This window comes from Vidua macroura, chromosome 20, assembly GCF_024509145.1.
Source record: "Vidua macroura isolate BioBank_ID:100142 chromosome 20, ASM2450914v1, whole genome shotgun sequence".
Lineage (NCBI taxonomy): Eukaryota > Metazoa > Chordata > Aves > Passeriformes > Viduidae > Vidua > Vidua macroura.
Genome location: NC_071590.1, coordinates 10,077,792 through 10,092,500, shown reverse-complemented (window position 1 = coordinate 10,092,500; position 14,709 = coordinate 10,077,792). Strand labels below are relative to the sequence as shown.

At 48.4% G+C, this 14,709-nt stretch overlaps 1 protein-coding gene across 7 annotated transcripts in view; it reads left to right on the top strand.

The window, feature by feature from the left end:
* Window positions 1-14,709, top strand: part of ACACA (acetyl-CoA carboxylase alpha) — a 101,656-nt gene that overhangs the window by 69,855 nt on the left and 17,092 nt on the right. For all 7 annotated transcript variants that reach the window (XM_053995978.1, XM_053995977.1, XM_053995979.1 and 4 more), the window contains 5 exons: window positions 9,769-9,912; window positions 10,018-10,138; window positions 11,741-11,837; window positions 13,238-13,334; window positions 13,986-14,121. In XM_053995978.1, the coding sequence (XP_053851953.1) occupies window positions 9,769-9,912; window positions 10,018-10,138; window positions 11,741-11,837; window positions 13,238-13,334; window positions 13,986-14,121 (595 nt within the window). The remainder of the gene's footprint in view (window positions 1-9,768; window positions 9,913-10,017; window positions 10,139-11,740; window positions 11,838-13,237; window positions 13,335-13,985; window positions 14,122-14,709) is intronic.

The following is a 14,709-nucleotide window of genomic DNA, read 5'->3' as shown; positions in this document are numbered from 1 at the left end:
TCACAGAGCCTGTGGGCACGGGTTAAATCCCGGGCAGTGTCTTCTCCCACCCCTCTGAGTGCCGTGAGGGGAAATGGGGCTGGTGCCAGTGTCTGGAAGCTCCTGTTCCAAAATAGTTCCAGAATCCCCTGAACTTCCAGCCAGCCACAGCATTGTGTTAGTTCTGGGGAGCACTGAGCCTCAGGAGCTTGGGTGCTGATTCTCCAGGCTGGCAGCGAGATTTCCCACTGGAAATCTCAGCCGTGGGGACAGGAGGAGTAACTGGGGCTGTTACAAAGAAAACTTACAGCTTCACTGCTAAATTGTTTTGTTTTTTTTTTTTTTTTTTTTCCCACTCCAGAGGCATATTTTCTCCCTTGCTGCCCCAAACCCATTAATCCCAGAGCCTGCAGCTCCTTGCCTGGTGCAGACACGGCTCCCAGCCCACTCTGCTGCCATCCCTGTCCCTGAGGGCTTTGTTTCCCTGGAGTTGGGGCTGTGTGCTGTGAGTGCCCTTCCCCATCGAGCAGCTTTGTTCTCAGGCACTCTCAGCACCTGGGGTGGCTGTGCTCCATGGCAAAGCTGCGTTTCCAGGAGTGCCTGCCTGACAATGGGAGATAAAGGAAAACAGGCTCTTGTTGAATTATTCTCCTGAATAAAGGGGGCTCTGCAGAAAATGAAGCATTGATCCTATCAACTCCAGGCTGCAGCACCCTCAGTTAGATCTCTTACACACATCACACACACCTGCATCAATGGGAGGAAAAGAGGCATTTGAAGATCCAGTCTTTAAAAAGAAATTGAGTCAGTTTAGTGCTTGCTGGAGTGCAGTGAGTTGCCTGGTTCCAGCTGTCACTTGCTGGGGCTCGGGGCCCTGCAGAGTTTCCCAGATGGCAGGGCCAGGCTGTTCAGCTCTCCCCCTCTTCCAGCTTCAGCTGCACTCCCAGCCCGTGCAGTCAGTGGCTGTTTTCACAGGACTGGATTAATCTCACTAAATTTTAGGCACTTAAAATTTAAGGGTATGGACTGAATGAAGCACCTGACATCTGTCAGCAGGCGTAGGCAGGAGGAGCTGCTTTCTGGGGGGGGATTTATCCCATCCTGACAATTTCCATGGGCTCAATAATCCTGTGTGCCCTTTCCCTCCTCCGTGCTCTGTTGGGATGTTTGTATGTTTGTGTCAGCTCTGAACCTCTGACTGCCTAAAGGTGAGGGAGGAACCTGTTGCATCCTCTCCAGCTTTCCCAGCGAGACCCAGCAGTGTTTACCTGCCCTTGAACAGTGGGAGTCCCCACTCACTGCTGGGTGTGTGTGTGTGTGTGATATCTGCTGCTTCATAGGATCCTCAGTTTCCAGTCCCTGCAGTTCTGCTCAGGGCTTCTTGAAGGGATCCAGCTGCAATAGTGTCCCAGAAGCGTGTTTGAAGTAGGGAGCTGGTGTGCAGGGCTAGCCTGGAATGTCCCAGCTCAGTCTGCCTGATCCTCTGGGGGATCTGAAACGAGCAGTGAATGCTGATCCACTGGCATCCTCCTGCCATGGAGTCTGGAGATAAAACCTGTTAAACACTTGTCCCTGGGATTTAGAGGGCCAGTTTGAATTTTTTGGGGGCCAGAGATGAGGTCACTGCCAGCCAGGGGCCAGTAATGCAAAGTGTCCCCTTGCAGGAGAGCAGAGGCTGTTTGGGTGTGGGATATGATGTGTTCCTGCTCATTCCCAGAGCTGAGACCCCAGAAAAGGAAACCTGTTGTGGCTGTTCTGTGTGGAGTGAGTCAGTCTTGGTGCTGTTCATTCCCTTGGAGGAGGTGGGGAGTCGGGGCTGGCAGGGGATTCAGGAGAGATGGTGGCTGGAACAAAGATAAATACAAGGAAACTGCCACCTTTAGCTTTTCCCAGTTAGGTGCCAGACATCTGGGACAATTTTTCCATTGCTGGCTTTTACATATGTGTGTTCCTGGAGGATGCAGGACAAAGCTGACACTTCTTGTGTCTGCAAACACATCTTCAAAATGTCTCCTCTCCGCCAGCAGAACGTGCAGCACAAAACTGTTTCTGCAGCAATGGAGACAATTGGGCTTTCAGAGAGCAGGCAAGGCTTTCTGGGAAGTTGTTTAATTTTATTTTTTTTTTTCCCTGTGAAACGCTGGGTTCTTTCTAATTTACAAAGGGAGCAGAGGGGAATGGTGACAAACATTATGTGCAGCCAGAGCCCTCGCTGGTCCTGTTCATTATCATTATGTAAAAGCAGCCTGAGGGTTTAGGTGTAGAGGGAAAGGTCCAGCTGCCAAAGCCAGGCGTGACCTCCAGCTCGGACGATGAGCTCAAGGTCAGTGTCACTTGGAGCTGCAGCTCCTGGTGGCTCCTGGGCTTGGCTCCTCACGTGCCAGCCGTGAGCACAGGGGCACATCCTGGGGAGCCAGCAGGGTTAGAGCACCCTGCAGCCCCTGGCAGGGGATGCACGAGGGCTCTGCAGCGTTCCCCTGTGCTCCTGGTGGAGCTGTCTTTGTCCCTGCTGGGGCCCTCCTGGCCGGGCAGCAGCCAGGTGAAGGTGCCATGCTCCCGGTGGTGTTTCAGCTGGCCCCTTTTGTCTCCCCAGTGCATTTCAGCAGGGGGTGGAGAGGTGGAAATGCCATTTCCTTGCTCTCGGGGAGCGTGTGCCGCGCCTGTGCCGAGCCCGCTGACCCCCCTGCAAATTGAAATAATGATAATGCGCGTCTCCTGACTGCATCAAAGTATCAGCACATCAAAAGCCAGGAGGCATGAAATGCAAATGATAAAGTGAAAGCAGATGGATTGTGCATGATCGCCTGATGCCCAATGAATTTTAAAAGATGCTGGTTCACATGGGGAGAGGGGCTGAAATAAACACGTTATCCCTGCAATTTTTTTCTTTTTTTTCCCCTCTTTTTTTTTTTTTTTGTTCTTGCTGCTCACTCCTGACAATATTTTTTCACACTTCAGCGAGCAGCCACTCCATCTCCCTCCCTCCCTTCCCTCTCTTTCTCTCCCTCTCTCTCTGTCGCTGTCTCTACCTCACACACGTCTCGGGTCATGTCGCCGCAGCTCCGGTGGAAATAATAAGATATAAACCACGAGGTTGTTATTTGCATAGAAATAGCATGGAGCCCCAGGCAGCATGGGAGAAGGACACAGAGATCATTTGTCTAAAATTTTAATGAAAACTTTTGCTGAGGCAGAGATTTTTTTTTTTTAAACTTCCCCTGCCTCCCCCCTTTTCTACCCCCAAACCTTCCTCCTCTTCTTCCTCTCTCCCTCCCTTTTCTCATCACAACCTGGGTGATTTCAGATGTGATGCGCTGTGCCCTGCACCAACACCTCCCATTTCCATGGGTTTTCTTTTTTGATGGAAGCAAGACCAAAGAGCCTGGCATTCCCAATTCCTGCATTGCTTATGTGCTTCAAGCTTCCAGGGCTGCGTTCCATTGCAGCCCTCCCAAGGATGTTCCAGAGTCTGCTGCTGACCTATTTTTAATCAGCTTGCTCCTCCTTGTCTTTTGTGTTTAAAAGAAATCCCGTCTTGGAGACTGTTGTGTTAATGGAAACAAATAGTGGCTTTCAATCACATTTTCCCTGCAGATAGGTGTTCTAGGCTTTTCCTAAGGGAAGCCAGGTTCAGCTGAGGCTTTCAGGAACTGCTCCAAGCAGCATTCCCATCAGTTTGTTATGGAGATGTTCAGCCAGGCTCTCAAACAGTTCATTTTGTGATGGTGATGAAGAGCTGCCCTAAAGTCCCTTCTGGAAGTGACAGAATTCTGACCAGCACTGGTTTGTTCCCCTCCTGTTTTAGCTTTATTTTCCCCCAAACTCTCTGGTCTTGACTTGCCTGAATCGTCAGGCCCTGTGCTCCCCATGGTTTGCTCAGAGCACCACGGGTGAGCTGGACAAATCCCACCTGCCAGGGCTCTGCAGGGAAGAAGAGGGGTCAGAAATTAATGCACAAAACATTCAAGGCATAGTTCAGCACTTGTGGCTTCATTTCCCTGCCTGGTCGTGGGGTGACATTTTTGACCAGAATGGGTCAAAAAAAAAAAAAAAAAGTGTTGCTTGGTCTTGTTGGATTCCTTTGCACGAGGCCAGAAGAGAATATCTTTGTATTTTTGATTCAGTCCTGAATTGTGCTGCAGGACTTCTTGGATGCTCTGGGATTCACATAACAGGATGAGACAATAGGTCAGGGCTGCTCAGGGGGCTGTGCCCATGTGAGAGAGGTCTGGGCAGCTCTCAGGCTCCCTGGAGGAGCTCAGGGAGGAACAGGAGGCTCACACAGGCTGGGGAGTGATTGCCAACAGTAATATTTACCCTTCAATTTCACAATCTGCAAAAATAAATAAAAGCCCTGATGCTGTTTGGGGTTTGTACTGTGGAAAGCTTTTTTTCTTTTTTTTTTTTTTTTTTGAGATTCAAGGCAGGGATAGCTCAGTATCTGCTCAAGATGACTCCAGTCTTGGGATTAGATCAAAGCAATCATGTGAGAGCAATCATGTGAGTTAGAACAGCAAGTGCCAGCCCTGTCATTCAAAGGAGCATTATAATTATTAATGCATGATATGAATCATTCTGTAGTGGCACAGCAGGACTGTTGGAAGATCTGTATGGGTGCAGGGTGTTGGGGAATGCTAAGCAAGGAGAGGTGGAAGTGTCAACCAGAAATCAACACTCAGCAGCATCAAGTGTTGGTTCCTTGCGTGGAGGTTGGAGCTGCCCAAGGTTATCCCACTCCTGGGAGCAGGCCAGGCCCCTCTGCTCTGCCCTGGGTTTGTGGCCCTGGGGGTGCTGAGAGCAAGGGTGGGCTCAGGGTGGCTTCTCCAGCTCCCAGAGCTCCCAGCAGCGTGGTGCTGTCGGAGGTGTCCCTGACGTGGGTGTGACCATGGCCCAGCAAAGCCAGGCTCATTCCTTTCTTTCCCTGCCAGCGAGAGGCTTTAGGTGCTGCAGGGGTGGCACTGCTGGTGACACACAGGTCACACACACGGGTGTGGAGAAGTGGATGCTAGCAGGATGGATGCCTGGCCTCAGTGCAGATAAACAACCTCCTCCCTCCACTGCTGCATTTCTGTTTTAATTGCCTTTCTTTAAGTGGTGATATTTGTGTATTGTTCCCATTAGAGACAATTTACGTTCCAGGCATGCCATTATCAGTCCCTTGGTGTTTGCTTAGGGAAGAAAGTCTAATAGATTTCTGTTGACTTTTTTTATTCTCCCTCCTTCTATCATTTTTAATACAGATCTTGCTCAGTTTATCTGTGTGGGTGGGGGCTCTGTGTGTGTTTAATTCTGCTAAACAGGAGTTTACCATCGTGGCCCATATTCTGCCTGTCCAAATCTCTTCCCCAGGACTGTGTCCCAGCTCCTGGGGATCCTGCAGGGTGTGTTCTCACTGGAGCATTAACTCTGCTCCCTAAAGTTCCACAGGAGCTGAACTTTTCAAACATACCCCAGAATGATTGGTCCTGACCATCCCTCCTGGGCTATCCCCAGGGGGACATTGGGGTGACCAGCCTGGGGTGTTTTCTGTAGAAATTCCCTGTGATTGGACACATGATGGGAACTGTAGGAGCAGCATTGGAGAATTGCAGCATTTCTCATGACTAAGCCTAAACTCACACTGGAAAGTGAGCAGAGTTTCCCTGTCCTGGTGAAGAGGTCCCTGCACTGCAGCCTGTGCCCTGGGGGTCTCTGAGTAACGGGGTTCTCTGGGGTCCAGAAGGTGACAAAGGAAATGACCAAGATCTTTAAGTTGGAGACAACCATCAATATTGTTTATGGGGTTCATATTTAGATTAGGGAACCCCTGGCTGAGACAGGTGGGATTTATGGGTGCTGGCACCATGTAGAATAGGGGCTGTAATTTTAGTTTGCAAAGTGTATTGAGTTCTTTTGATTTACCACTGACTGAGGGAGTGACCTTGAGCAAAACACACGCAGGGAGAGGAGAGAGGGGCACGAGGGTTTTGACAAGACATTTTTCATTTGGAAATGCCACTTCACTGAAACTGGAGCTCTTCAGGAAAAAGTATCAGTTTGGATGAGCTTCTCCTTTGGAATTTTTTGGGTCAAATGAAAAGTTGTTCAGTTTTTATTTCCCAGCTGACTTTTCTTCCCAAATTAATTTTCGTTCATAATATGTATAACAAATATTCTAGAGGTGATTTGGAGCCTGTCTGATCTCAAGTTTGTAGTTCAGCTCTCAAGATTGCAAAACTTGTTTTTTTTTTCAAAATCCTCCTCAATAACTGCGAGGTGGAAAAACCTTCCCACCAAAAATGTGTGATGCTGCAAACAGGCAGAATCTCGTGTGTGTGACCAGCTGTGGAGCCCTGCTCCCTCTGTATCTGTGAGGAGGGCTGGGCTCTCCAGCAGGAGCTGCAGTTCCACGTGCACCTGGCTGCACCTTGCCCTGCTCCCTGCGAGGTGAAGAGCAATTGCTTTTCTGCCCCTTCCCCCTCTGATCTCACCAAATGGAAGCAGGGAAAGACTCCAGCAGCAGGACCTGCCTGTGGATTTGCAGTCAGGAGCCATCCCCAATAACCATCAGGCTGTCAGCTCCCCACCTCCCCCCAGCTCCCACCTCCCCCATCACTCACCAAAGGGAAAAAAGAGCCGGAGCTGCAGCTTGAAATATATCATGCAATAGTGTATCATGAATTTCTTGTGAATCACATTGGAGAAGCAGGTTTATTTATTTCCGAGACTCTAAATCAATACAAAGTAGGTCTCTTAGTTCTGAAGCTGGGATGGAGTGGGAAAAAATGAGCCCATTGTACTCTTAAAACTTTGGGGAAAGGAGATGACAGCTATATAATTCCATTTACCAGGCACTAGGGGCTTTAATGTGAAGGTGACAGGGAGCTCTTTGTGCATTTAGAGCACCATATCTTCTAAATAAAAGATCTGTAGACTTGATAGTGGAGTATAGCTCTGCCTTTAATAATCTCCAAGCATTAGACCGAGCCAATCTGTTCCCAAGTCAGAAGGGTCCCCCACCGAACGCTCGTAAATTAGAAGTGCAGGAACTGCACGGAGTCAGGGATTAGGAATGCTGGAAGGGCAGAGAGGAGCTGTCTGTGCTCCCACTGCCAGGCACGGGGCTGTGCATTCGGGCAGGGCTCTGGGCTCAGCTGGGCTCTCTTCCCTCTTGCTGCTTTTCCCCCTCTAATGCATGATCCATGTGGGGGAAGAGCTGGAAATGAGCCCTGAGCTCTGTCGAGGCTTGACTGCACATAATAGCAGTCAGGTTTGAAGTTCCTGCATTGTGTTCCTACATTTTTTCTGATGAGACATTCATTCCCATCATTTCTGCCTGTTTATGAAAAATAGGCTATTTATAGGACGTGCATATGCCTCTTCTGCTTCATCTTTCTGGCAGACAATATAAATTGTGGGATGGGAATTGCAATTATTGAAATTATTTGGATAAAAATCTGGCACTTATATTCGATATAAACACATGATATGCTTGGAATAATAACAGCACTTATGTTACATAATGATTCCCATTCAAGCCCTCCAAGCTGTCATGTTTTCAGATCTTTCATCCTGGGTGAAACAGATGAGCCAACCCAGCCCTCAGCCAGCCCAGCTTTGCAGGGAAAGTCCCAACTCTCCAGCAGCTCAGGTTCTGAGAGGAGAAAGCAGCTGCTCAGCATGGGCTGGAGTGCTGGAAAGTTATTAATATGCACATGATGGGCCTATGAACCTGTTGAGGACCATCCTTTAGAGGCTGTTAGAATCCTGGCTCTGCTCGTGTTTGCCAAAAGATCCTCTGAAATAACAAGAAATGTGCTTTCCTAATGGGTTTTTTTGAAGATCTGATGAACTCAGTGCAGGCAACACTGCCCAAATACTTTGGAATGTTTTGAAGTCTTCTCCAAGGTAAAAAATGGCAGCACAAGAGGAAATGGCCTCAAGCTCTGCCAGGAGAGGTTCAGGTTGGACATGAGGAAGAATTCCTTCACGGAAAGAGTTTAAGGTCCCTTTCCACCCAGACCAATCTAGGGTTCCATGATCCTCCTGAACCCCCAGTGCCAGTGTGGGGATGGAGCAGCTCAGGCTGTGCTGAGGGCTCTGTGATTCAGAGCTCACCTGCTCCCTCTCCCTGTGCACATCCAGCTCATCCAAATCCCAGATCAAACTCTGCTCAGAGCAGCTTTTCCCTGCAGCTGGGCACCCTCTGCCCCTGGCTCCCTCCTGCTCTGGGATCTCCCCCCTGCCTCAGGCTCTGCTGGAAGGCTGCAGCACTCGGGAGAAGGAGCTGTGTGTTTATCTTGATCTCCAAAAAGGGATTTAAGGGCGAGAGCAGTGGTATATTAGGCTGTTTCATTGCCTGCCAGCAGTGCTAAACCTGAGCTGTCTGCAGTGTCTCCAGATAAGCAGGAGCAGAGGCCCATTTTGCATGTACATGCGTTTGCATTAGTTCAGAGAGGGGGAGTTTAAATCCTCTTTATTTTTATTTTCCTCCGTGGGAAGCGTTCAGCTAGGCTTGTGCCTGGCATCTGGAGGCCTGGGCTTTTCTTATCCTTGAACCTAAATCTGTGCTGCTGTCTTCTGTACCATGGCTTTGCCTGGCAAAGGAAAAGTGGAGGAAGGTGTTTGAGCTCAGAAGGGAACACCCCTGTGCTAAAACACACGCTAAATTCTATATTTGGGGGTTACTTTTGTAACATCTGTGCCTCAGTTTCTTCTGTACATAAACCTTGACTGGCATCTGCCAGCTCCTGTGTCTCCAGAATGAGCTGTGCTGGGTGTCTGGGGGAGGCCAGGCTGTTGGTGTGCGTTTGAGGGGGATTTTAAGATCCAAATGAAGCAGGTGTGTAATGTCCTCTGTCTGTTAGAAAGACTCAACCCATAAAAATAACAAACGGCGCGTATTTGCTGGAATGTCAAAGTTATGAGTTTATTTTGTAATGATGTGCTCCTGCCTTCATGAGGTAAACTGGCCGTGGCAGAGGTGTTATTAGTAATATGGAGTCAGTGGAGCAGAAAGCCAAGTGACCGAGAGATCAGTGTATCAGTCAGGGAGAGGGCAAATGGGAAGAGACAGCAGGAGAATGAGAAAAGAGCTGTGCTGCCCAGGCTCAGATTAGAGATGGAGCTGTGCAAGAGAATGAGGAGCCCCAGCCTGCTTCTGGCCAGCCTCTCCAAGGAGCTGCTGGGCCTTTGTCTGTCTGTTTGTTTGTTTGTTTGTTTTCCCCAGTTATACATTTAAATATGTCAACCTACACTTTTCTTGGAGCAGTTTGGGATTAGTGAGCTGAGCTGGGCTCAGCACTCCGGAGCTTTGGTCACACTGCTGCTTGGGGAAGGCAAGTGGGAAATCTGCCTTAGTTTCCCCACTGGTATCATTCCCCTTGGGGATCATAGAATCCAGAATGGTTTGTGCTGGGAGGGACCTTAGAGATCCAATTCCATCCCCTGCCATGGGCAGGAACACCTTGCATTATCCCAGGCTGCTCCAAGCCCTGTCCAACCTGCCTTGGACACCTCCAGGGATACAGCTGCTCTGGGCACCCTGTGCCAGGGCCTCCCCACCCTCCCAGGAAACAATTCCTTCCCAATATCCCATCTACCTCTGCCCTCTGTTCACTCAGGATCACTGTTCAGCAGCTCTAACCTGCACACGGGGCTTGGGAGGCTGTGTTGGCAGAGGTTTGCTCCATCCTGTCCATTTCCAGGTGATGCTGAGGTGCTGCAGGGGTGGGTTTGCGTGCACCTCCTTGGCCAGAACCTCCTGGTCACATCCCAGCACTGATGGCTTTCCCGTTTTTCTTCCCCCAGGTGCTTGGACGGGAAGTTTACACCTCCAACAACCAGCTGGGAGGGATCCAGATCATGCACAACAACGGGGTGACACATGACACCGTCTGCGATGACTTTGAAGGAGTCTACACCATTCTGCAGTGGCTTTCCTACATGCCAAAGGTAATTCCTGGGCCTGCGGGGCTCCGAGGTGCCACTGTTTGCTGTGTGTGCAGGGATTTGGGAAAGGGGCTCTCACTTCCTTCTCTGTTTTCCTTTTTCCCTTAGAACATACACAGCCCTGTGCCCATGCTGAAAGCCAAGGATCCCATAGACAGAACCATTGACTTTGTTCCCACCAAGGCCCCCTACGACCCTCGCTGGATGCTGGCTGGACGCCCCAACCCAAGTATGGCCAGGAGATGCAGCAGCTCATCTTCTTTCAAGGCTGTTTGCCAGATGTCTGCAACCCAAATATATTTCAGATTCTATAAAATAATTAGTTCCTAGCAGTATGGATAGGATGTATAAATATTTGCATATAAAAATATTAATCTATAATATTATTTATAAGCAATATCTAATGTAAATCCTGAGTGCTCAAGGACACCATACTTTTATCGATGATCTATTTCCTTAGAATAGTTATGGATTGTTTTTATGATTTAGGGGAAAGTCCATCCACAGAGGGTCTGTTAAAGGAATCACAATATTCCTGCAGATCCTGGGGAGTTGTGTTGGCACCACTGGGAGTTGTGTTGGCACCACTGGGGTAGCCTTGTGTAGGTACAAGCTGCAAACTGGGTGACCATTACTCCTGCTGTTATTAATGAGTTTGGGGGGCCAAAATGAGATTTGTGATAAACTAAGTTTGCTGGTTTTGGATAATATTTTTTCATCATCTCTCAAGCAATTCATCCAGCTGTCCGGGCGCCGCAAACGCCGGCTTCCAAATCGAGTGACTTCAGATTTTAATTTAGTGGAAGCGTTAAGGAAAGCAGATGATTCCCTGTGATAAGTTAAAGCAGATATCTCCTAGGTGAAAAGTTAAAGCCATTTATTAGAGGAGATATTGCCGTGATATTCTTCAAACTGACGCCCGACACGAGGCCAGAATCTAAACGATCAGCTTCGGGCTCGCGATAAAGAGATAATTTTGAAATGGATGGTCACATTTTACAGTGGGGCCACAGAGGCAAGGAATGTAGAACACAGTAATTACAAGTTTGGGCTTGATAAAACACTCTCCATCCTGTTTAAGTCAGCAGAGGTTAGCGTGCTCAGATCTCCACTTTTTAATTGGTTTTGGACTTGGGTTTGCAGAAGCAGAGGTGCTTGTTCAGAGGGAAGAGTTCCTCGGGAGCTCTGTGCCAAGGGGTGAAGCTGGGAGGGATTTGGGGTTTGGGGGGGGATTTTTTTGTGGGTTATTTTTAGGCAGAGCTTCCCAAAACCCCAGTGCACAGCAGCTGCCCCACAGAATTGTGATTTCTGTGGCTGACTCTGAAATATCATTGACATTTTCATACTTAGTTCCTGGGTTTCTGCAGCATTCGTGCTTTCAAAGAAAGATTAGGCAGGATCAAGAGAAGAATATGAGATAAGTTTTAAAATAGAAATAGATGTGTTGAAAACCATCTTTAATGACTTTACTGCTTTTTGACAAATGTTTGTAGTCTTGAAAAAAGCAGAGTTATTTATTTAAAAGCATGGGAAGTCCCTCTGCTCTCCGAACCCCATCGTTTAACAATAAATGATGCTTTTGCTGATAAATTGCTGTCTTTATGCAGACTAGGAAATGAAATAAGACATGATGGCTGAAGGCAGACAAATGCTCAGCTGTCTAATGTTCCCTTGTATTGTCATCTATTTAAAATTAAATAAATAAAAAGACAGTGCCATGTTCTCCTGTTGGCATTTTTAAGCAAGTTTGATTTGTTGCTTTGATATTCTGTTTTCTTTCTTCCCCCTCTCCTTCCTCCTTTGATTTTTCTCTTTTTTCCCTTCCCTTTAGATCAGAAAGGGCAGTGGCTGAGTGGGTTCTTTGACCACGGCTCGTTCATGGAGATCATGCAGCCCTGGGCACAGACAGTCGTGGTGGGCAGAGCAAGGTAAGTTCTGAGGTGTGTTTTAGACAACTGTAGAGCTCAAGTTTGGGTTATGCTTTGCATTTCTCTAGAACACAACATTCCTGTGATTATTTCGTTCTCTCTCTATGTGTGTGTATATATATATATATATATATATATATATCTATTTAATAGAAGGAGTTGGAAAGAAAGGGATGAGATGACCTTTAAGGTCCCTTCCAACCCATTCCATGGCTCTATAATTCTATAATTTAAAGGCTTCCAGGCTAAGCAGTGTGCCAGGGGTGGAAATCAATGCTTTGGCAAAGCCAGAAGCTCTCTGTCCATGCTCAGCTTCACTTGCAGTTCCTTTCTTCTGACAAATTCCGAGTGGCTTTGGACTCTCACACAGCAGGGATATATAACACAAATGAAACAGACTCCTTTCAAAAGCAGTGGCACTTTGAAAAAAAACAAATATGAATGTATTCTTCTGGGATTGTTACTGTAAGTGCTGCCAAAACTCATCTCTTGTATGTATGTTTGGAATATGTGTGCTGTTGGCTGTAAATTGTCTTTTATTATTCTATGGCAACTTGTCCAGGGACACACTATAAAACAAGATGTAGCATCTTCATGTGCTAGCCTGATAAAATTTATATGAAGTATTATGGAAAACAGAAGTTGTTTTGAGCTGTTTTCAAGTTCAATAAATAACTGTAATACTTGGATAAAGATGTTCTTTATTAGGTCACATGGGCCCTAATATAGAAGGTATAAGTTACCGATTTAAGACGGCTTCTGCAATTATGGGGTTCCAGCAGACTCTTCATCACAGGGAATGGGAATATTTCAGCCCCTCAGTGCACATGGGCCCTGGCTCTTCCCTGCCTGTTCGTGTGTCATCAGCTCGGGGTGGCTGGGGAGGGAGAGGGGGCTCTGCTGGGCCTGTCCTGGCAGCGTGGCTTCCATGGCTTTTGTGTGCAGCAGGGCCTGGATGCCCTGGGAGGCAGAGCTGGGCATCCTCCCTGGTGCCTGCACTCCTGCCCATCCCTCTGTCCCTGCCCCCTGGCAGCCACCCTGCAGCAGCAGATCTGGGCAAAATGCAGGAATTGTTTAAAGTCCCTCCCAGCCTTTTCTGGGATTCTCTGATTTTTTTTCATGGTCAAGACCACCAGTACCAAATCTGGGTGATGGCAGGCAAAGGGTGGTGGATCCACGGATTTACCATTCCAATCTGGGTTTGGTTTATTCTGTCTAATTTTTAGAGAGGAATGTGCTCATCTTTGGAACAGATTTGGCTTTGAGAGCTGCGACCTCTCTGGCTCTCTCAAGCCTCAGCTCTTTAAAAGGCCACAACGCTGCTCCTGTTATTTGTGTCTCCTGGGTGCTGGGATGTGTAAAGCAGGAGTAGGAATTTCACGTGTCTCACCTGTTTGCAGGCTGGGAGGAATACCTGTAGGAGTGGTTGCCGTGGAAACAAGGACGGTGGAGCTCAGCATTCCTGCTGATCCTGCAAACCTGGACTCGGAGGCCAAGGTGGGTGGGCTGTGTGCTCCTGTCCCTGAGTGTCCCCTGCAAATGTCCCTGGCCAGGTGGGATTCCCTCCTTTCCCCGGGTGTGGTACTGATGTGCAGCCCTTCCTGGAGAGCTGGCAGTGCCTGGGCTGTTGTGTGACCATTCCTACAGCAGAGCTGTGGGAATTCCCAGATTCCCTGCAGTCCTGCTTCCCTTGGGACTCAGGGGAGGGGCAGGGATCAGGGCCCAGGAGATGTGGCAAGCAAAAATCCCTTCCCTGCTCCCTTGCTGTGACTGGAGTGCTCCATGACCTTCCTGCTCTGACATTTTGCAGTTCCCCCGCCTGATTTCACAGCCCTGGCCCTGCTTCATCTCTCCAGAGCTTTCTCCTCTCCATGTCCTTTTCTTTCTCTTCTCCTTCCCCTCCTTACAGCATCACAGTGTCAGGTTGTCCATACTCTCTTTTCTGAGCTGAATTAATGGGAATGCTGCTGTTGAAGTTGGTGACAAAAGGATTGTCCCAATTTTCCCATGGCCAAGCAGATCCCACACATCTCACCTGCCACATTCCTTGTTGTTTATCCCACATCACAGCTCCTGGTGATTTTTCTGTGTTTTAACTCTTACAATAACGTGCTTCAAGGCCTGACAGTGGATTTTTCTTCCCACCAGATAATCCAGCAGGCTGGGCAGGTGTGGTTCCCTGACTCTGCCTTCAAAACAGCCCAGGCAATCAAGGACTTCAACCGGGAAGGGCTGCCCCTGATGGTCTTTGCCAACTGGAGAGGCTTCTCTGGGGGGATGAAAGGTAAGCAGCACTTTGGAGCTGTCCTGGGGGTGGTTTTGGCTCTGTCTTGGCTGCACAGGGCACCACAGAGTGCTGCTTGAAATGTTGTGAAGTGCCAAGGACGTGAGATTGATCCTGTAAAATTTGAAGTGAAAGATTAGATCAGGGTCTCTTACCTGTGTGAGGGAGGTTGCAGGAGCACTGAAGCTCTCAGGGTGGCAGAGGCTGCTGGGCTCGAGGCAAAGCCTTTGAGTTTGCAGATGCAAAGGTGGGAGGTGGCAAAAGAGGGCAAAATACTTCCCTCTGGAAAATACCCACTGCCTCTGAGGGTGGATTCTGCTCTCTGTGCTGTTTCTGCACCCCCTGTGTGAGTGCTTTCCCAGCCACACAGCACACTGGGAAGTTGTTGATGTCATTTTAGCTTATTTATTTACCTTATTTAGCCCTTAAATATTGTTCTACCTTAAAATTTCAGGTCTGGCCTTGCTGGGTTCCTCAGAAACTTGAGTTTTAGCTTTGGAGTTGGGTGGAACAGGCAGCAGGAGGATGTTAATATTTATATTGCATATCCCAAGTTATTCCAGCCCGCTGGCAGGAGGAGGAGGAGGG